Raw genomic sequence first — 23214 nt, 5'->3', positions numbered from 1 at the left:
GTATTTACCTTTTTTTTGTATAGTTACATATGTTTTTGGACAGGATATTTTGGGATGGAGGGGTTCTGTTTTTTTGTTTGATTTAGTTTGTCAGAAAATGATTTTTCTAGACTTTTTTAAATTAATTAAATTTAAAATTAAAGACTTAAGGGGATTTTTTTTGACTGAGAGCTTTAAAGGATTTGTTTTTTTAACTGATTTTATCTTTACATTTTTTTAAATGTATTTAGGATTTTTTTTTGAAAGAATGTTTACAATTTTTTTTTATAGATTTTTACAATGTTCTCTTTAAATAAGGTCTGCAATCTGAAGTGTAAAGTCACTCTGTGTATTTTACCTGCTGTGACTATTTAATTAACCAACATTCTTCTCTCACATAAACTTTGTAATTAATCTTTTTTTTGTTTCTTTTTTTCTTTTTTTTAAAATTGTTGTAAAACTTTTATTGCACATTGGACAAAATGAGCTGTGCTGCCACTCTGCCTTGGTTATGTCTAGACTACCGGAAATGCAAAATTGCATCTGCTTACAGCCACTAGGAGCTCTAAAAGAGTTGCTGCTGGGAGGACAGCAGAGAGCTGCAGAGGCTGCAGCGAGCAGGGAAGGTTTGTCTGCAGGCAGCTGCTGAAGCTCGGCCCAGGATGTGCTGTAAAACTGTTGTAAAGACGACTGGGCTCTCTTTACTGTTTGCATTGCATGACATTTGTTTTTCTCCTTCCCCACTCCTCCTGTTGTCCCCTCCCCTCGCCTCTCCCTTTGAAAAGGGTGTTTGACGCACATGCTGCCATTTTGCGACATGGTTTTGCTTTGAGAGGAAAAAAGGGCGTGTGGCATGTATAGAAACAGAAGCATTTACGGGGTTTAAATACCACTGTTGTGAGAAAATTCGACTCTCTTTCTCCCTTTCCTTTTCTCTATAAACACCATCCCCTTCAGAAAGTGTCAACGAGCCTCTGCAGCGTCTTGATATCGCCCCTTACTTTGCCTCAGGAGCAGACATAACACAAACATCACCCTGATGACAGACTTTGTCAGCTGCCTGTCTGTCTGTCTGTCCAGCTATTGATTATCCTTCAGCAGGAGGTCATAAATGACCCATGATCATGTGCCTGAAAAACATATTCCCAGCATCTGACCTGTCACTATAGGTTAATCAAATAAACCACACCGGCCCCACGGAGCATGACTTTGCAATTATCCGTAACTTACTCCTCCTGTCCTGCCTTTTATTGCATCATTAAAGTTGGGGGGAGTTGGGTCGACGACTGAGGGTGACAGCAACTCTGAAAAATCCCAGCATGGAGCGGTTTACATGAAACGTGCCGAAATGCAACAAAACGAGAGCAAGTCAGAGCTTTAACAGAGGAAACCAAACATAATGCAAACAAATCACAAGTTTCCCATCGTACTTATGTTTGAGCTCAACTGTGGTTTTCATACCGAGACAGTTTTAAAGGAACTAAGACAAACGAATAACCTTGGAATCTAAAAAGTTCATATCAGTGGAGGGCAGCTACCTTTTGCTTATATCTGCTGTACCTTCAGTGCTACATCTTGAGTATGTTTGGGTAGAGTTAAGGACGATAATAACTGCAGAAGAACGTCATAAAGTGCTACTTTGGGAAACAAAGGAAGCATTTTGTGTTTCTCATAAGAAAAGACTCGTGGAAAGTTTTTACTGGGTTCTAAATTTCCACAGTTAAAATGTGAATAGTGGGCACAAATATTGTTTTGAGCAGTGTGTCTACAAAATCTGTGCAGGGGGTACACTAATGAATATTAATATTATATAATATTATTGTAATTGCAAAGAAGGACTACCCAGTACAGATTCACATTAGCTAAAAATCACTTCAGTTCAGTTTTATTATCATTGGATGTCCATCAAAACCTGCTCCTCCATGTGTGCAACCTGCTAAATATCATGATAAGTATACAGTATAATATGTCCAAAAATCATTGAGATATTTTAGTGTGCATTGCTCATATTTATACATGCTTCATTTCATTAGCTTGTTGCTAACAGGTGTAGCACAAGCTGGACTTCAAAAGTGAGCAATGTGCTGATATTTGTGGATTTTCCCCATTTTTGGCTCCATCTAGCCACAAAATTGATTAACTTGCCTGATTTCTATATACAACGGCATCTAACAGCCGCATTATTGGTCGAACATCTTGAGCCGAGTTCAGCAACTTTTTTGCTAATCGGGTGCTACGCAATACTTAAGACCCAAAACGGTTCCCTACAATGTCTGCAGTAAGTCGCACAAGTTCAGTGTGCCTCTGATCAATAAAGACAATCTTACCTGCAACTTTAAAAATCAGCTCCTCACATGATTGAAAAGTAGCCTCTCTCAGCAGGCCAGAGCCTGACTGGGAGACCAGCAGCAGAAAGTATAACCCTGGGAATGTGTGCCATCTTGCATGATAAATATCAGTGATTTGCTCCAGGCTTCAGACTGTGACTCACAGGAAGTAACTGTTTGAGTTGGTTTGCACAGATGGAGACCATTCTTAGTCAACATTCACATAAAAATCAGCCTGGGCCCTTTTAGTTTAGTTTTCTCTTTTTCCTCGTCTCCTTTTCATTGTGTGCAGAGAGCTGAGGAGCTTTACTGTTTGACTTGGTGGGAGACAACACCTTTATTTGTTTGCAGGATCTTTGTGAGGTTTTCCTTCAAATTTCACAAGGATCTGCAACTTTTCACCGACACGAGTAAGCCAGACCTTTTAATTTACAATTACACAGAAGTCAAATGATTTATTTTATTTTATACGGGAATTACAGTTCAGAGCAGTGACGCAGTCCTCTGACGCTGATATAATAGTGCATGTGAAACTGTTTTTCTTTTTTTGTCCAGTTTTGTGCTCTAATGATGATGTGGCATGGCAGGATTCAGGCTGTGGCTACGAGCATTTATTGGTCTAAGTTATGAGGACAGTCATGAGTTTCTCCTGGTGTGCTTTACGTTGAGTTTCCTAATAATTATTCTGTCCACTGTCTGCCTCCCACTGAGAGCCACGCTGAAGGAGGAGGCTAGAAAATCTTCACATATGTTGCTTTAATGTGTGAAAGTCGCCTGCAGGGCTCCTCTTACTGCTTCAGTATGTGTTTCTGGTAGTAGTGGAACAAGTATTTAGATGTTTAACATCAGAAAAGGAGGTGATACGGCGATCTGAAAGTACTCCATACGACTAGAAATGTTCGATTAAAAGCTTTATTAAGAAAGTGTGCTCAAGTCAAAAATGTTATGATACTAATACAGAAATGCATCCTTTATTATGCTGATATGTAAGCAGATAAAGAAGTTGGAGATAAATCATGTACTTCTCAAGTGTGTCGCACTTTTACAAACTAATCATATGGTTGTATGTTATCTGTCTTTGGGTAACTTGTAGCTGGTCAGTAAAAGTACCGAGCAGAGACTACGGGAGAAAAGGAAACAGACGAGTACTTGGAGGGACTTTTAGGTTTTAAAGCGCTCATTAGAATGTGTCTTTAAAATTTTCAGAATTTCCCGTTTATATATTTTTAGGGATTTGGGGATTTTTCTTAAACAACATTTAGCAGAAACACTACAGGTCAAAACTCCAACAAACCTCCTCAGCTAAATATTTGGCGCTAAGTTTATATTTTATATGTTTTCTGAAAGTTTTATTGCTGCATATTGAAAATTTGCATATTTGTTAGAATGCAAATGTTTTTAATTTAATGCTTATTTGCATATTCATCAAAACACAGTTGTAAATACTGACTAAAGCAAAGTCTTCATGTTTCATTTTTGCATTAAAGCAAAAGGTTGGAACTGATTCCATTTTGAGTTGTTTCCAATCATCATTCGTCCTACAGTAGCAATCTTTGTAGGATTAAATCTTTCTATAAAACAGGTTTGGAGTGATATATATCAAACTATTATGTAAAACCCTAAACAGGAAGAAAAATGGAGATTTAGATGCTACTTAAATGAGGATTTCTGGCTCCAAATATGAGACTAATGCATTTTAAGAAAGCTTCTGTTAATGTGTGTTATTAAATTCCATTGCTTTTCCAATACTGTTCGAACAGAGATGACCCTGACACTTCTTTAGGGAATTGCTTACATTATGAGAATGATCTTTTGTGTTGTGTTATAGGTCCAAGTTTATAAAAGTGTATGTATAGATAGATTACATATAGATTAGACGTACACTGACTTCTGAAACTGGAATGTGTATTGTGGACATTTTCTTTCCATTAGTACAAGAAGATACGTTATGGAAGCAAAATAGTTCAAAAAGTTTTTGAATATGTTTTTTTAAGTTAATTTAGATGTACAGTCTTTAACTCGTCGGCCTCTTTTGTAACCAGGACGAGTTTAAAAATGTAAATCATCAGGGGATAATGCATTTGACCTCATTTGAGTGAAAAGAAAAAGGCGTCGCTGACTTTCTACAGTTTACTCGGCATTTTTTTTTTATCCATATTTGAGTCCACACACTCGTCATTGCTGCAAGAGCTGAAATTCGAACTCAGCTGGAGAATAATAAGCGGGGTGAGGGCAGGGCCAGCTTTACTTGTTTTTCAGATTAAGAGAGAGCTAACTGGATTATTTGTCAGGGAGCTGATGTGAAAATCTATTTCTGCTGATGCTCGGTGAAACAAAAGGCTAGCTGCAGGTAGCCTGCTTTGTTACTCAGCTGGGAAAAGACCTGAATCTGAAACAATCTATTCTTATTCTAAACAACTGTGTTGCTTAATTGTTTCAGAGATAAGAAAAGGGCATCCTGCTGGTACGTTTAAGCCCTCCTCTTCTTTCTTTTAAGAAATCTATTACCCAGGGGTTTGCCTTTGTCGTCACTTTCAACTCAAACACTTGGAGCTTTAATTCACCCAAGAAATTATTTATTCCACAAAAGATTTTCTGTCCTACGACAGGGCGGTGCGTTTAAGGAAACACACAAGGAAAGGAAAGGCATATTGTACTCTACCTGCCTTAGATTTTATGTGCATGAAGGTTGTAATTAGCTTCTGTTTTATTGCCTCCTTTGTTCTAATCTGCATGCAAGTTTTAAGAAGGAATGATTTCCTTTTTTTCCTGAAATCTGCAGCTTTTTTGCCGTTAGGTGCTTTTCATGTAGGTTTTCATGTCAACAAAGCCCCAAACACATAATTATGAAGCTTTTATGTGTAAGAAAACAGCAGCTGAGGGGATGTTTTATTCTGTGTCCCTGCTTCTCTCATCCTCCTCTAAATGGGTGAATTATCTCAGCACCCTTTGAGTTTCCTCATACAGCAAAAGTTTACAAATATTTACACCTATTTTATGTCATTCTGCACTTTAACTGATTTATTTTGTCATTTTCTTTTCTACCTTAGCCAATTTCCTCTTTTCTGATCCCAGCCCACTGGTATCATCACTTTCCTCATTTCCAGCTTGAAGGCGATCCTGACACCCGGGACGTCATGTGAAACCATGAAGGACAGGAGGCAATAAGCCGGAGAATAGCAGCAATCTTCAGGAAAGTTCTCCATTCACTCTCACTCCCGCACTTCTGTGTCCTCTTATCCAGCCTTGAAGATAAAGAAAAAAAATCAATACAGAAACACAGTGTTAGATAAAAGCAGAGAGGGGGGAAAGAGCCGAGCCAAGTTAGGTGTAGTGAATTAAAGCGATCAGAAATTTCCCCGACACTCAGCCCTCAGTCTACATAACCTAACAGCCCTGCCTTGGTGCTGTCTGTCACTCTGCGCTCGCCGTTCAATCCCTCTTTGTTCGCTTTTGATTTCTTTTTGGTCTATTCTCCGTTTGCTTTGTGTTTTGGGATGAAGAACCAGATCCCATTCAACCACAATAACTGCTGAGTGAAGGTTTTGGCTATTGCAGGGGAGACTGTCTGGGTCTGAGTCTCCATGTCAGCTTAGACGATTGCTGGTTTCTCTTAAGGGACGTGACCGTGTGGAGTCATCGGCCGTCTTGTTTTAAAGCAGAACTAGCAGTTAGAGATGGTGGTGTTGGCTGGTCATTCCACAAGACTATTTCTCAGCATCTACTGGATGGATTGAAAAAAGCTTTTGCACAGACATTCATGGTCCCCAGAGGACCCCAGAGGAACACGAATGTCTGACTTTTTTCGGTTTTAGTGAAAAACTGAAAAATCTCAAGAACTATTGAGGCGATTGCCATAAAATTCTGAACCGAGCATCATAATCTAAAGTAAATATACATGCTAGCTTCTCACTTGTCACCATTAGGTTTAAATCAGTATTTGTGATTGGCAAATGTTTAATCAGGTGAATCTAAATGCCAGAACTGCTAATGACTCCACTTTGACTTTACTTTAAAATACACAAATGGTTACTTCAAGTTTTTTGAGTACGTGTTAATTTTCCATGTAATTTTGTTACATGAGTACAATGTAAACAATTCATTTTAATGGAATAAACCTATGATTTTATATATTTCAGTTGAATTTAGTTAATTTATGCAATGACATACGTCAGGTAAAGCATGATTTTGGTTTTAAAAAATCGGTTGCATATTAGTCAAGTTAAAAACTGAGACTGTATGTAAAAGATGGCTACAACCACTGTGGCATCACCCACTGATTTTTCAATTTCCATCAAAGCCTCAGCAATGTGGCGTCACTGTCTTTGCTTCGAGAAAACCAACTTCACGAATGACTGAGAAAAACTGAGGTACGTCAGACCTGCCACAGGGAAACACAGGCTGGAGGATATCCTGCTTTAAGTTGCTCTACATTGTGCCACGATTTGAAAATTAAAAATTTCGAGTGAAAAATAAGGGAATAAAATAATCAGAAATGAATTTTATTTTCTGCACTTCCTCTTGCGACCCCTTACAACGTTAGTCAGCTTCCATAGATTCCCAAGTTTACAGCTTAAAACAAGCATGTTTACAGGTACAATCTAATGTTTTTAGTCGTTGGGTGAATTTATTAATAACTCATCCATTGGGATAATAGAGTAAGGGGCATGACTATTTGAATCAAGGGTGTCCCAACATAGGGAGTTAAAGCTGAATGCTGTTGAACACTGGATGCGATTCGCTTGTTGCGCATCACTTTGAAGCTGACGGCTGCTTGCTCGCAGACATTCCAGGATCCAGTTGCCTTGGTAACCCTCTAATCTATTTGCTGCCAGATCATATGTCAATCAGTGGTATCCTTCACTCTGATTGGCAGTCACTTTAGTTGGACGGGAAGTTGAGAAAACGTTATCTCGGGTCCCGCCCACTTCCCCATCGCTTGCAGTTTTTTTCATCCGTAGTTGCTTGAAGTTGCTGAATGTCATTCACTTTATGTGGTCTCTGCTTCCAGTGTGGGTGAAGCTTAATGCTGAGTATTCAAAATGCAAAATAAAAACGAATGGGTTATGTCAAAGTAGCTACTGTAAGCTAATCTTCTATATATAGTTTATGTTTAGGAGACAAACTCCTTCTGTGTACAACAATCCATATTCTGGATTATAATGGTGAAAGATAGTTGAGTTAATGATACAAAAGGTCTCCAATGTGAGCAGCTGTGGTTTCGTCCACCTTCGACCATTACTGACGATTTTCTGGTGAGGTCTAAGAATTGCATAGTTTCATACATTTGGAAAAACTGGGATCCTCATCATCATCATTTTCAAAAAAATGTTTACTTTGGTTTACGAACAAATATCTACTGAAGATGAACTCCATACTCCGCTCAACCTTCAGTCTAGCACCTAGTTAAAGATATGCTAAGATGGCAAACATGGTGAACATTGTACCTGCTATTTTACAGTTTTAATGGCATGTCTAAAAGACAAAAATGTCAAACAAAAATGCCCAGTAACCATTAAGACTAAACAAACCTATGGAAAATGCCATTAGTATTGTAATTACCTTCATATTAGCCTATTTATCTACTGTCATGCTATAGTCAGCATTTAAAAGAATCACTTGGCCTAAATCCTGTCTCTACTATCCTGACTTCTTTTGTTTTACATGCTTCTTTTTCAAATCCTATGTGTCCACTTGTATTTTCACCCACATCCTCTCTTTCCTGCAGCCCTCTGTTCCTTCAGCTCCTCAGGTACCAGATCCCATCGACAACTGATGAGTTGTAGCAGATATCAGGGTTGTATGTGACGCTCTGAAGGGTGTATTTCAAAAGGGTTTGGGGTCATATTTCACTGTTCCAGGGCTGAGGTGCTGTCATGTATTAATTAAAATCCAAATACCCCTATTGATTGTGTTATCAGGCTAGTGCAGCCTGGGCCTGCTGTATTGATCCAGCCTGTGATTTACGATCATTTTCTAGAAAAATCCCTTTGTGTGATTACATGAGGAAACAGAGCCAGAGTGAGTGCAATTCTTTTAGAGATATTATAGAGCACAGTGCCAGTGGTGGAGGGCTAAACAGACTGCCACCCTGAAGCCCCTCACAGGAGAGATATTTTCAACTAGAAAAATTGTTATGATCCTGTTGTTTTCAATGAAAAGTAAATCAAAGGAAGCAGCTGGCTCTACACACTCATGAGTTACAAACTGCGGCTGCAGCCTGTGGCTTTCAACATTGCACCTCTTAGATAATGTGGGTAATTTAGAAATCCCGCCCTATTAATGAGCTTGACTACATTCCCAAAATATACTTTTAAAACTCATTCTCGCTCGTGGGTAAAGACATTGCATAATTACCTACAAAACACCTCCGATTTTTCCCTTTCTTTTAGTTTAAAGACGTGCAAGTGTGATCTGAAAACTTTAACATTTGACAAATCTGTCATTTACAAAACAGTTCATTAAAACCTTAAAAGTAAAGAACAATATTTGCAGTTTCGCTTGTGTCTTTGAGTTTTTCCACACTGAGTCAGTGCGCTGTCACTGTGAAGAAACACTACAGTCATAAATCAAAGAAACTCTTTGGCATGCCTCCTGAGCTTAACCACCTTACTTCAGTGTGCTATGGCGAGCCATATGCGATGACTTTGTCAGCAAGACAGCTGTAAAACTGACAATGATTCAAACCTGAGTGAAATAAGCCGCTTGGACAAACATTTTCATGATGTCATACGTTAACTACTTGCAGCACAATGCTGCTTTTTCCAAAATACACCGAAAATACTGTCATTCACAAACAAACACCGAAGGACAACAGACAACAGTCGCAGACCCTGACTGGGACTTAGAGCAGGGAACAAGTGTGTGTGTCAAATTTCAAAATAAGAGTCCTTTTTTTAAATCAAAGACCAATATGATGTAAAATTTCAGAATTTTTAAACTAAACCTTCATTTTCACACAGGAACCGATTTGAAGCTACTATTTATTGTCTGTTAGTGTCCCTGGCTGTTTGTGATTTTGAGTACATACCACATGGGGAAACAAACACACTCATATTTGTGGGTCAGTTATCGATGCTGTGACATCCTGGAGCTCTGTAAAGATGCTGACAGTTTTACTACGTACACCTGTGTGCCTGAAAAGGTGGCTGGCCACTTAATTAGGTACATCTGTGAACGCTTTATTTGGTACACTTATGTGCCTAATTAAATGGCTGTCCCCTTTATTAGTTACGCCTGTGGTCACTTTATTAGGTACACTGTGTGCTTAAAAAAGGAGTCAGCCACTTAATTAGGTACACCTGTGTGCCTGGCCACTTTATTAGGCACACTTGTGTACCTGGCTACGTTTTAGGTACACCTGTCTACAGAGCCATTTCATTAGGTACATACACCCTACCAAATTTTAACCTCAACCTACAGGAGACAAAGCAACGATCTCTGGGCGTAGCAACAATGCTACAGCAATTCCTCCAGAAACTGTACAGTCCAGTTCTTCCACTGTATTTGCTGGGCAGCTGTGATATGTTTAACCTTCAAGTGACCCAGTGAGGTAGTTTATGACCCCAGCTGATATTTCTAACAATAAAAAATGTTTTCTACTGTACAATAATTTTTTCAGTCTATTTCTGCTTTAACTTTTTATAGTTTTTAAAGGAATTGTCCCATTGATATGGTGAGAATAATGGAAAGTTATGTAGGCATCAAGTTTTTTTTTTAACATCATAAGCTTTATTTTAACACAATCTTTCCCTTGTAATTACCACATTGTAATGTTTTCCTCTGAGCCATGGCTAACAGATGTAAGAGAAGACAGGAGGCAAATACAAATGCATGACAATGAAAATAGCTCCACTGAGTTGGAGTAACCTCTTCATGCATAAAAAAGTATTGCAAAAACAATAATTAATGGCATATTTTAGAATATCAGTCTTATATCAGTTCTTATATAAAATATAAAAAGCTAATAAATGAACTCACTCTGTCATTTTAGTCACTACAATACCTTAGTCAAAAAAGGCAAACAATAGCATCCTCTGGTTACATCCTCACATATTTATCATACCACAGCACATATGTGGCTCTTACTTTCTTCATTAGCACAGAATGTTATTTGATCTGTAGATTTGTCCACTATCAATGAACTTCTTAGGAAATCAGTCTTAGCTAAAAGAGCTTTAAAAGAATATTTGAAGAATTTAACACCAATGTCCTCCTAAGCATGTATTAAATTATTTTAAGACGGTCTAACAGTCTATCAACTTCACACAATATTTTAGGTCACTTTAAAGCTCACTGTAAATCTTCTGCTCATATTAAGACAATTAAAAATAACATTTTAAAAACATTTTAGTGAGTTTAACCAGTTTTTGGCTCAACATCATCAGTCTGCAATCACCACCACGTAGGCCAGTCAAGCTTCAGTGAACACATTGAAGCTCTTTAGGTAAAAATCTGTGCATAAACATTTTTATTATTCCCTGCAGATTCTCCGCGAGGCTTTTCCTGTTAGTCAGTAAATACCTCAGTATGAATAGATAGTTTCAAAGTCTTGCCGTGTCTTTCAGCCTGATATATCTCTGGAAAGTTTTGCATTTTTCTCGTGGCTGATCACTGTCTTCAGGGGCCATTAGCTTGTCATATCTCCATCTGTGGCCTCATGCTCTGTACAGCAGCCTTCGCATTCCTCAGTTGGCACCGGCTGATGAGCCGCTGGTGTATCTGCTCCTCCTTTTAGCTGCTAGTAAATCACTGCGTACTGTAATTTTCATACAGACAAAATGTGGTTGCAGAGAAGCTTCTCAATTCTGAAGAATCAAATTGTAATCTTGGCGAGTACGTCGACCTCACTGTCAATTTCTTGCTCAGAAATGACTGATACGCAAATGTGCAAAGAACTTAAACATTACAAATGACAGATTTTAACTTTCATTTTATATTAATTCAAACATAATAGTGTATTTGGCCTATTTTCAGACACGCAAACACTTTGTTATATTAATTGATATCTTTTCCAAGTTCTTGTGGAGTGGACAAAACATGAATGAATCTGTCTTAAATGTGATGTTGTTTTTAGGAGCTGTGCTTGTTGATTTGTTGGTATTTATCATTTTCAGGCTCCTGAAAGAAAAGAAATACCTTCTATGTTATTCATGCCATAGCCGCTGATATCACATTTCCTGTGTTTTTTCAGCTGTTAGTGGATATCAGGCTAGAATGATTATTACTGACTATAACAGCCCATGTTTGGAAATTTAATCCTCTTCCTCCTTTATATCAGATATTTTGGCATATAATTATAGGCGGGTACGGTTTGATTTGTACAACAAAATGAACATTATGTAACACAAGGAAGCATGACACAAAAAAAGAAAACCATGAGTCACTGGCCCTGACAGCGAGGCATCCGGTGGTAATGGTTTGGGTCCTTTGTGCCATGATGCCTGGTTTCTACAGATGTGATGCTGGTGCCTGGTTTTGGTACCAGCCCACATTTCTGCAGGTTTGAGAACTGAGTATAACATTGCATTAAGCGGCAAAACTTCATGTTCATGAACCATGTGATGAAAATTATAGTGGACAAAATCTGCAAGTCATCTGTGAGTTTCTTGCCATAACCTCTCCCTTAGTTACGTACTTCAATGGGTCCAAATCTGGGCACAGCAATTTTGTGGTGCACTACTTGTGCCAGCTTTTTGGCACCAGTGCATGTCTTTTTTTTTTCACTGGAAATGCAAACAGCTGGTTCTAGATTTGGCACTGGCACTGGATTGGTGGAAAAAAAGGTTGCAGGAGGAAATTAAGGTTGAGTGCACACCAATACTTAGTTGTTCTGAAAGATCGCTTTTAACTGTGTTCTCTTCCAGAACAACAATGCCTTCATCCGCATGAATCAATAGTGGCTTAAAAGTGTTGTGAATCATGTGATATGGCCTTTAAAGTCATTTTTAAAAGGTACACACTGATGCTGTGGTCCAAACCAAAACAAAGGTACTTTATGTTGTTTTCTTCTTTACCCATCCTTATATGCTATTGCTGTATTTCTGCAGTATTTACAGCTTTAAAAGTTCTTTTTTAGACTTCTCTTCATTAAATAGCCTGGAATACTACTGGTCAGTTGTTTTTCCAAAACCACTGAAAACAAAAATTCTACTGAAATCCTGTGTAATAGCTTCATCCAGGATTCAGGACCTCTTTGTTTCTTAAATTAAGTCAGTGTTTGTATTGCAATCTAACACCACAACTCCACTTACTGCTGCTCCAAAATTAACTGGAGACTTCTTCTGCCCTGCTGAAAAAAGCGAAGCAGTTTTAGCAGCATAGGTCACCTAAATAGCATCATGAATAACTCCCAAGTGCCTTTTTGTTTCATATTTAATTAAGTGATTTGTGTATTTTTAGTGTAATTGCTTACTTTCAGCACTTATTTATTAATGAATATAATTTATTTAAGTGGCTCAGCTGGATTACCTTTCCTCGTCATATTAAACAATATAAACTGATACATTTGTTTGTCTAACAGATGTTCACAATGATTAAAATCAAGTGGTGCTTCGGGCATAGAGTGGAGTCTGCACCGGTGGAGGCCAAGTTAGAATCTGGAAGAGATCATGGTCAAGTAGTTGCTAGTTTGATTTTGTGTGTTGACGCTGGTTACAAAGAATCAATATCGAATCAAGGAGGGTTGAGTTTCTAGATAAGCGTTCTTGGCCACTCTGGCTATTCATCATAAGTCTGTAGAAACCTGATAGGTCAGAAGAAATTATATTCGAGCAAGAGTGGAGCCTCCTTATCTCTCTATAGCAGGGGAATAGGAGACATGCCGATCAATACCAAGCTGTTGTGTAGTACTTGCAATTATCAACAGCTGATTCTGTCGTCCCCCAGCTGCATCTTTTAATACCACATAATTACAAGTTTGGGGACAATGTCTGGTGAAAGGGGATTACAGCCTTGCTGAAGTATGCTTCATTCTTCTCTCGGCTTTGAAATAGCTACAGTCTGTGGAAGGGATTCAAACACATTTTATTATACACCTCATACTCTTGCATACTTTCTTTTTTAAAGGATTTAATTTATTTTATTTATTTATCGATAACTGAGCTCAGTTTAAGTTTAAACTCTGGTCTGTATTGGCTGCTATTATGTAAACCAACCGGTAAAACATATATACAAGCTACAGAAAAGGTGTATTCAGCCTAGTTTTATTTTCAAACTGAGCTCATCTGGGTTTATCTTACACACTTCCCTGATGCTCACTCGAGGGAGGATTTCTTCTCCGACACATTTTTCAGTCTATTATGGCGCCAAATTGTGGGAGGTCGTAACAAATGAAGCAAGGGCTCCAACACCTCCTGTGGTATCCTGGCAGTAGCCTATCGCAGGCGGCTGAAGGGCATCTAATGATGGACCGGAGGCGGAGGCAACAAGGAGAGCGCCGGTAGCTCGGATAAACCAGGGAGTCTCACTTCCGACAGTCACCAGTTTAAGATCGGATCTACGTGCGACCTGAGCGAGATTTTTACGCACAAAGTTTGACTTTACGCACGTATCCAATCCTACGAAATCTGATCTGTTAGGGAGTTACCTCTTCCGTCGCGTTGATTCTGGGCTTGAGGCAGTTTTAGGTGTTCAGCCTATTTTCTCTGAGGGTGCTCCTGCTAGTGTTACGCTTTTGCCTCGAGTGTGTGTGAGGGATTCAGCTGGGACATCGAGCCATCCACCTCCCGAGGAGTCAACTCAAAGTGGAATGTCTAAGCCAATCCAAGAGCTGAGAAAGGAAATAAAACAATCTTAGACTCAAACGGACTATCTAAAGATGCAGCATTTGACCACAGAGTTAAAACCAAGACCGTTCCAAAACGATTAAGACTCTCAGGAGTTCAGATCGGACGAAACCATGTTGGCTGCTCGGAGATGTGCGTAAAATCAGCCGCACATCGGACAGGAAGTGAACTAATTATTATTAAACACCATCCCTCATTTCCATATCTACCGTGAGTTGGCTGGACGGCAGCCAATCACCCATCGAAAGGCAGCTAGAGTCGTAAAAGCATTATCCTTCCTCCATCATAATTACACTGACATGCGCAATCTGCACTCGGGCATCAACACCATCCTCCGATCTCTTATTTCACCGAACCCGCTCTCCGCGAAGCGTCCCATTCGCTGCTTGTAGATGATTCGGCGAAAGGCAGCAGCGAGGCGCACAAACAGATCAACATGTCCCGGCGAAAGCAAGCCAAGCCGCAGCACCTCAAGTCAGATGAGGAGGCGATACAGACCGGACTGCTCTGCAATAATGGTAGGTGTCCGGGGAGCTTTGGACGACTTTTCAGGGTTTGTTTTTTTTTAAGCTGCTGCGTGAAGAAGAACTGTCGTGTTAGACGGTTTATTCAAAATGATTTATCCTGTTGCAAAAAAAAACTTTTCAGGAAATTTGTAAAACAAAATAGAAGAAAAATTTATTTACACAGTTTTACTTACCATTTTCTGCAGAAACACACCTATTATTTTAGCATTATTTCGGCATCCCACTTTTTAGCTTTCAAGTCTCATTAGGGAAACTTTGTTAAAGAAAAAAATCCGAAAAAGTTCATGATTTGATCACAAGGAAGCTTTTTTCATTTAGTTTTAACTTTACTTTGAGGCGTGCAGGTCGAGATTTAACAGCTGGAGAATATGTTGACACAATATGGAGTAGCAACTGTAGACTGAAATCATTTAACATTTTTCTTTATGAACCAAGTTCAATGTAATATTTTACTTGCTTGGTGTTTAAATGTTGAAGAAACAGGACCTGTTGTGAAGGACTGCGCCGAAACAAAACCCCAAAATCAAGCAAGAAACGCACGGAAACAGCGGAAATCTTATATTTTGTTTCACGTTATGTTCCTATTTTATTTATTTTTTTATTTTGGGGGCAAAGTCCTCCTGCCAACTATTAAACTTTTAATGACAAACATTTATATTATAAATCAAATAGAAATAGTCTTAAAAGAAGCTTCTTAATAAAGTAAGACGTTTAAGTAAATCAGGACCCTTTTTTAAATATATATGTATATACATTTAAAGTTTTTAATTATAACATTATGGAAGTCCATGAATAAAATAATGACTAAGGATTATTAGCGCATTTCATATCATTTATAAACAGATTAAAACCATTAAAACATATGACCATCCCATGTTAGAGTACACTATAAGTCTTATTTTGTACATTTTCAATGTCAGGATTTAATCTGGTGTGCTTACAGGAAATCCTTATTCAACCTTTTAATCAACAAAGAAGCTGAGCATTAAATTGTATCAGAATTAATATTTTAAGTGTAAATCAACATTTAAACTGCTGGAAGAGGCCAAAATGTTTACTGAAATTTAACAGAATTTTAAAATTGATCTTTGGCCTCTGAATTTGGTGCAGAATCAGATGAAATACTTTTACATTCCACCAGGGTCGTAAATATAAATTCATCCAAATAATGCTAATGTAATATCATTCATTTGACTCATTTTAATTATGTTAATGTTGATGGAGGGTTTTTTTTATTATTTGCATAACCCTGAAAAGGAAAAGGCCTGTAAATGACAAAATCAGCTTCACTGGTGGAATCGCAATTTTTATCATCATCGCCGTTTTTGTTGCGTATTTTTCATTGAATTATATGTGACTTTGTTTTTATGCGTGGCTGTGAAAATGTGTCGAGTGTGGAAGAGGCCCTCCTGACTCGGGCCCTCCCACCGCCCTCCAGCCAAGCAGGGGGCTCCGCCACTATGAGCTGGGCTTTGATTGAGCCTGCTGACTTAACCTTTGGCAGCCTCACCCTGAGAGGGGCAAGTGGTCCATGTCTGGATCACAATACAATTAGTACATCTGAACCATTGACCTCTGCGGCCCAGAGGTCGCGCAGAGTCACAGAAGCATTAATGCTGGGCTGCGAATCTGTTTGCTTTTCAGCTGCAGCTTCATGGTTTTTTTCCCCACTCTCCTCTCATCGCCAAACCACACAAGAAACCAACATAAATCTGTTTACTGTTCCTGACATTATGGATTGAGTGAGGGTGACATTTTTAAATAAATTCCCATCACGTGTTATTACATTTGGAAATATATTTAAAGGTTTAAATCAAATCTGATCTTTTCTTTGTTTTCATTGGAAGTAAATCTTACAGAGAGCAGACAAAATCCTGTGCTAAAACAGTGGAAGTGTTTTCACTCCTGTGTTTGCTGAATCGCCCTGGTGATCCTCAGACCACCCACTTTGTGAGGCAAGGACTCTGATTATTTACCCTTGACAAGTTTGACTTTCAAATAGATTTTTCTACTCTGCTCTGGTTACACTCTTACTTCTTAAACTGAAAAAAAAGTCTGTAAAAAATTCTTTTTATAAAATCTCTGACGTGCCACATTTGGAGCTACATGTCTATAATGTGTTAGTGAACTAATTTCCTCCTTAATACAGACATTGTTCTGCGTGTTTGCGTGAGGATTTGTTCAGTGTGTTCGTATAATTGTAAATATAACAGACGTCTCCGGCTGCTTTTAGCTCCAGCACACTGGGAGTAATTCTTTTAGGTGGTGAAATGTGATAATTGGAGTTTATTGATTTAAGTCGGAAACACAAACACACACGCGTGTGCACATACACACAAAATATGTGCACATATGGGGCCACACAAACACACATTTGTGTCAAATTTAGCACAAACACACATCTTTCAATCTAAAATTATTTAAAATTCACATTTAGTTTGCGTAAGGAAAAACGCTGACAGCCTCTGTGAACGTGTCTTTAACGTCTGATGCTTACAAGAATGGAAGTTTGCAAAAATAATCAGTTAACAAAATCCAATTACAGTCGTTCCTAATCCCTGAAAATATCCATCCGTCTAAATAGTCCGTTTTAAGAGATTGTTATCCTTAAATTAGTCTAGCAACGCCCGGATATATGTACAATAATTCAGTAGTGATTTCCCCAAAACTTCCCATCTGGCATTACTGTCTGTTTCCTAATGGGGCAAAACCTGAACAGATGCAACAGAGATCATAAAGTGTGAAATCCTGTCATAAGGAATGTCACATATCAGCTACTGAAACAGGGCAAAATGAAATGAAGATTTCAAAATAAAGAATTGTGCTAAAATATGAAAAAATACGTCAGGAAAAGTTTGGAAACGAGGACGACAAGGCACGCTGTTACGTCCTGTTCACGTCAGGGTATTTTTTGTATTTTTATTTTTATATGTATTTTGTATTTTTTGGTATTTAGACGCATGAAATGCAAAAATAAAAAGGAGATATGTGTTGCTGATGCAGATTCACAGCTGTGTTCCTGTAGAAATTTGAGAAGACAATTAAATTTATCAGACCCTGAGAGCGAACACGATGTTTTAATAACAATCAGGGTATAACATGTGTTTCAGGTTGTGTAGATTATTAAATGTTACAATAGTTTTTTAAAGTTTAGGTTAATTCACTTCACTTTTTCCAAATAGATATTTTGACAAATATATGTTTTCACGCACTCTGGATTATTTCACTTTACTGATTTCTTTTTAAATAAAAACAGGAAGTGTGACTTGAAAACTTCTGTCAGACACTTAAAAGCATTTTTTTTTTTACAAAGCCGGTTGAATTCAGTATTTTAAAGTCACGTCTCATTAAAAATGAACACACACTCCACAGCTGTAAACTTTGAAGAGAATGTTCTCTGGTTTTACAATGCAGTTTTTTATATTAAAAATAAACCTTAAAATGCCCCAAACTTTTCCTCCTGTGGTTCATAATTAGTTCTCACATACAAATGTACGTGTGTGCATAACTTTTACAGCACATATGCAGTGTAATCTAAATTTGTTTTGGATAATTCCTTGACAAACTGTCCCGTTTCAGCTTGACATGTTTGTTATCTTTGGACGCTGCAGGGTTACTTGTGGATTTCAACGTTCAGTGGAGTTAAACAATGGTTGTCCACACAACACGAGATTGGAAAGATGGACTCACTGCTGTGTGTGTGTGTGTGTGTGTGTGTGTGTGTGTGTGTGTGTGTGTGTGTGTGTGTGTATGTGTGTGAGAGGGGGAAGGGACCATAGGTGAAAGGTGATATAGAGAAAATTTGTCCCACTGACGAAACATCGGGACATTCAGTGATCAGTTTCCCATTCTTACTCTTGTGGTTTTTTCCTTCTCAGGGATTTTGGATGGCGTGGAGCGAGAGAAGGCCAATGAAGACAGTGAGGAAACACACATCTGTGATAAATGCTGTGCTCAGTTCTTCACTTGGACTGAACTGTTAGAGCACCACAAAGTCTGCAATGAGGATCCCTTGGTGCTGATAGTGAAGGACAGCGCGGGGATGCCTGCACCGGAGGAATCTCCTGTCGGGCCGTCTCCAGTTCCCAGCGTAGCGTCCAGTGACTCATCTGCAGCAGAGTCCACGGATGCCGGCTTTGAGCTGGGAGAAACGCTGGTGAATGACAATGACAGTCTGGATAATTTGGAGGAAGGGAGGGAGCGGGATGAAGCTATGGAGCTTGAACATTGCCCACAGGACAAATACGCTACAACGCCTAGCCCCCATCCCCCGGATTCAGCTGAGTCCACTCCTTCCCAGATGTCCGCAGCTGCCAGCTACAGCATGCCGAGCACCAACGTGACACTTGAGATCCTTCACAGCACCAGGGTGGCTGTTGCCCAGTTTTCCCAGGGGATCAACAGCAGCGGTCCAGGAGGGAAGGCAGCTTCAGCAGCCATCCCGGTGATCCTGGAACACCTGCTAGCTCTGCAGCAACAACAGGTCCACCAGCTGCAGCTTATAGAGCAGATCTGCAGCCAGGTAGCTGTCATGAACAGACAACCAACACAAGCAGCATTAAACCCAGTCTGCAGGTCCCTGTCTTTGGCTCCTAACCCTTTCCCCTCACAAGGCATCATCCCTCCTCCCATCCTGCCACTGTCAGGAACAATTCCCTCCGCCATTAACGGACAAGCGGCTGTTTCTTTGTCTTCTGTGCTTGAAAAGTCACAAACTCTGCCCTCACAAACTATATGTGGACAGCCCACATTTAAAGATGTCACATGTACCTCAGCCTCCTCAGAAAACGCGACCCCATCTCTCTCCAGCTGCAGCAGCAGCATCTCCACGTTGCTGCCTCCTTACACAGGCTCACACACCAGCAGTGTTAGCAGTACTCAGACACTGAGCTCCTCCAGCCCACTTTCGCTGGCACAGAGCAGTCTACTCAGCTCTTCTTCTAGCCTGCCATTTCTACCTCAGAGCCCCCCCAGCAGCGTCATTTTTCCCAATCCCCTGGCTAGCATTGCCGCCACAGCTAATGCACTTGACCCTCTCACAGCCTTGATGAAGCACAGGAAAGCAAAACTGCCTAATGTGTCCTTGTTCGAAACGAAGCCCAGCCCAGAGGAGCCCTTCTTCAAGCATAAATGCAGGTTCTGTGCCAAAGTGTTTGGCAGCGACAGTGCTCTGCAGATCCACCTGCGCTCCCATACAGGAGAGCGGCCCTTCAAATGCAACATCTGCGGCAACCGATTTTCTACAAAGGGGAACTTAAAGGTGCACTTCCAACGGCACAAAGAGAAGTATCCTCATATTCAGATGAACCCCTTCCCAGTACCAGAATATCTGGATAATGTGCCAACAAGTTCTGGGATTCCCTATGGAATGTCCATCCCTCCAGAAAAACCTGTCTCCTCCTGGCTGGACAGCAAGCCGGTTGTAGCAACTCTGCCAGCCACTCTGGGTCTTCCGCTTTCCTCCACTATTACTAGTATCGGAGGCTCAAATGACCCTGTAAGTGTAACACCATCTGTTAAATCTTCCTATGAGCCAGCTCCTGGTGAATGTGTATCTGTGTCACCTAACCACAGAGGCAGCGAGGCTCGTTTCTCTCCCGTTTTAGAGTCTCCACAGTCCAACCGTGAGATAGAAGCCTCCAGTGTGCTGAAAACAGAGGGGGTGCACCTGCCCCAGAGCTGCACCAGTAGTCTGAGACTCAACCTTGCCTCTGAAACAACCAGCACCACCATCCCATCTGTGACCACCACACCTGAACCCATCACCTCAGCATCTCCTGCCTCCAACTCTCCTTCTCTCTCATTAAACTCCGAAGAAATAAAACTCCCATCGTGTGGCCTCCTGGATTCTATGCAAACATCTGAGACCTCAAAGCTTCAGCAGCTGGTGGAGAATATTGACAAAAAGATTACAGATCCCAACCAGTGTGTCCTCTGTCACCGTGTCCTCAGCTGTCAGAGCGCGCTCAAGATGCACTATCGCATCCACACAGGCGAAAGGCCCTTTAAATGCAAAGTGTGCGGCAGGGCTTTCACCACCAAAGGAAACCTGAAGACTCACATTGGCGTTCACCGAGAAAATCTCCCAGTGCAGGTGCAACACTCGTGTCCCATTTGCCAGAAGAAGTTCACCAACGCTGTTGTTCTTCAGCAGCATATCCGCATGCACATGGTTGGGCAGATTTCAGAGTCAGCCGCGGTGGACGGGCTGCAGGAGGTGGACAGCAACGTGTCTTTCAATGAGAACAACTTTGACAGCCTGAGCAGCAATGGCAATGACCTTATTGATGATATTTCAATGGAAGAGGATAATGAGGATGGTGAAGAGGAAGTGGAAAATATGGAGGAAGGCGTAAATGCATTTAAACCCTTAATCTCTGATTGTAATTCTCCCCCCAAGTCTTTAGCCATTGTGTCAAGTATAGCAGCTCTGGAGAAGCAAATGAGAATGATTGACTCTGCTGTAAGCCTAAACCAGTCATTTGGTACAAAACCCCTAACTAATGGTTTTAAAGACAGCAGCCAGCTCAATATTGAAGCTGCTTTATCAGAGAAAAGGGTGGAGAACTGTAGTGAAAACAGCCCACATGTGTCCGAGTCCTCCTGTTCGCCTTGTGTATCAGCGTCTCCCTTTCAAAGCAACTCAGAAAGCATGACGATCAAATCACCGGCAGTTGACAACAGCAGGCCAGAATCCCAGGAGCCTTTGGCAGCCTCAGTGAAGAGAGAGCAATCTGAGTCTCCTGCCTCTGCACCAGCAGCTGCCCAAGAGCCGAGAGGAACACAGCCCAGCAAACTATGTGTGAAAGAGGAGATGCCTTACAGTATGTCATTCCAGCTGAGCAGAGAGAGAGGTAAGCTGAAAATGCCATGTAAATATTTATTAAAATAACCTTAAAAAAACGTTTAGTTTTCTAAAGATAACTTTATACTGTATGCTTTTGTTTCAGTTGCAGGTCAAAGTATTCCCAGCCTGATTACCAGCACTTCATCGGGCGTGATAAAAACCGAGGTGAATGGTCACAGTCAACCGAGCACCCCGATGGAAGGGCACCATCCTCCGTTTAGTGTCCACATCACCCCAGCTTATCCGTCAGTTGGTAGCCCAGGTATGACCTCCCTGCTCGGCCCCGCGCCTCCTCGGCGAATCCCGAAGCAGCACAACTGCAATGTCTGTGGGAAGAACTTCTCCTCAGCCAGCGCCCTGCAGATTCACGAGCGGACTCACACCGGAGAGAAACCGTTTGTCTGCTCGATCTGTGGTAGAGCGTTCACCACAAAAGGCAATCTGAAGGTAGATAAAAACGGATGGTTTTTCTGTTGTGTTGTGTTGTGTTAGGATCTTATCAAGGAAAACTGTTCCCTGTTGCTATTAAGTTTTAAAAAGTGCGCAGTAGGTGAACCGGGACTCATTTTACTGTGTTGACTATTGGATAAGAAAAGACTTCCTGCAAGGCAGGAATCCTTTAGACCGAGAACCTGGTTTCAGTTTTAGAGAAACAAAGCATTCAGAGGATCTCTTGTTCAAATGTGTCTCCAAGTAAAACAGTTCATATTGAAAACAGAATGATGAAACAGATGAACTAAATGCAATGACAATAAAGAGTTATCTCTCTTTATCTCTATCTCTAGTACAACATCATTCTAACACTGACAAAATCCCTGCTATTCACCACTTGGATCTTAAAAATCATAACTGATTATTACTTTTACTTCTTAAATGTTAAGAAGTATCAAAAGTAACTCCCATTAGATTTCCTCAGAACCACCGGTGGCACCTTCATAATGTTTGTTTTTGTCCAAAAAATTAAAATATTGATAAATTAAAGAGATAAATAATTAGAATTGAGAAGCTAGAAAAACAAATATTTTACAGCATTGAATAATCAGAAAGGTTTCTGATTAATTATTAATCAACAAATCGATTCTGGATCAAACAATAAAAACTTGCTGTTCAAACATTTATTTTGTCAGAGCCTAAAAATGACATTTAAATAAATCTATCTGAACCATCAGGGTGTGTTTGAAAAAAATCAAAATATCTAACATGAATAAACTGTCAGCTGTCCTACAGGTGATATATAACTATGTTTGTATTTTGAAAAAGATCACCACCTAACACTTTAAATGCCATTTTCAGGTTCATATGGGAACTCACATGTGGAACAATGCACCGGCAAGGAGAGGCCGGCGGCTGTCGGTGGAGAACCCCATGGCCCTGCTGGGTGGAGAGGCTGTGAAGTTTGGAGAGATGTTTCAGAAGGACCTGGCAGCTCGAGCCATGAATGTAGACCCTGGATTCTGGAACCGTTACGCGACAGCTATCACCAACAGCTTGGCCATGAAAAACAACGAGATCTCGGTGATCCAGAACAGAGGCATCCCTCAGCTTCACCCCCTCACGGCAGGCATGGACAGAGTGAGCACCGCAGGAGGTCCAATTGCCAGTCTAACCAAGACAGGCATCGACCTGGGAAATAACAGACATTTTTCTCTGCTGATTGATGACAGTAAAGAAATTGGAATCAATTGAAAAAAAGACAAATGTTGTGAAATTATGCAAGTTATTATGGACATTAAAATATTTGTAAAACA

General features: G+C 40.1%; 1 protein-coding gene and 1 long non-coding RNA gene across 2 annotated transcripts in view; one reads left to right on the top strand and one right to left on the bottom strand.

Moving 5' to 3' along the window:
- Positions 1–14031, bottom strand: part of LOC112843569 (uncharacterized) — a 22644-nt gene extending 8613 nt beyond the window's left edge. The window contains exons 1-2 of the long non-coding RNA XR_003216006.1: positions 13894–14031; positions 5352–5551 (exon numbers count right to left, since the gene is read on the bottom strand). This is a non-coding gene — a long non-coding RNA (uncharacterized LOC112843569). The remainder of the gene's footprint in view (positions 1–5351; positions 5552–13893) is intronic.
- sall3b (spalt-like transcription factor 3b) lies at positions 13372–23214 on the top strand. Its single transcript, XM_005452815.3, has 4 exons — positions 13372–14610; positions 18498–21473; positions 21570–21913; positions 22760–23214. The coding sequence occupies exons 1-4, from the start codon at positions 14529–14531 to the stop codon at positions 23150–23152; spliced, it is 3795 nt and encodes a 1264-aa protein (XP_005452872.1). The 5' UTR covers positions 13372–14528; the 3' UTR covers positions 23153–23214.

This window comes from Oreochromis niloticus, linkage group LG22 (genome assembly GCF_001858045.2).
Source record: "Oreochromis niloticus isolate F11D_XX linkage group LG22, O_niloticus_UMD_NMBU, whole genome shotgun sequence".
Classification (NCBI taxonomy): Eukaryota; Metazoa; Chordata; class Actinopteri; order Cichliformes; family Cichlidae; genus Oreochromis; species Oreochromis niloticus.
Note: the sequence above shows the minus strand (reverse complement) of the source record. Positions and strands in the feature narration are given on the sequence as shown.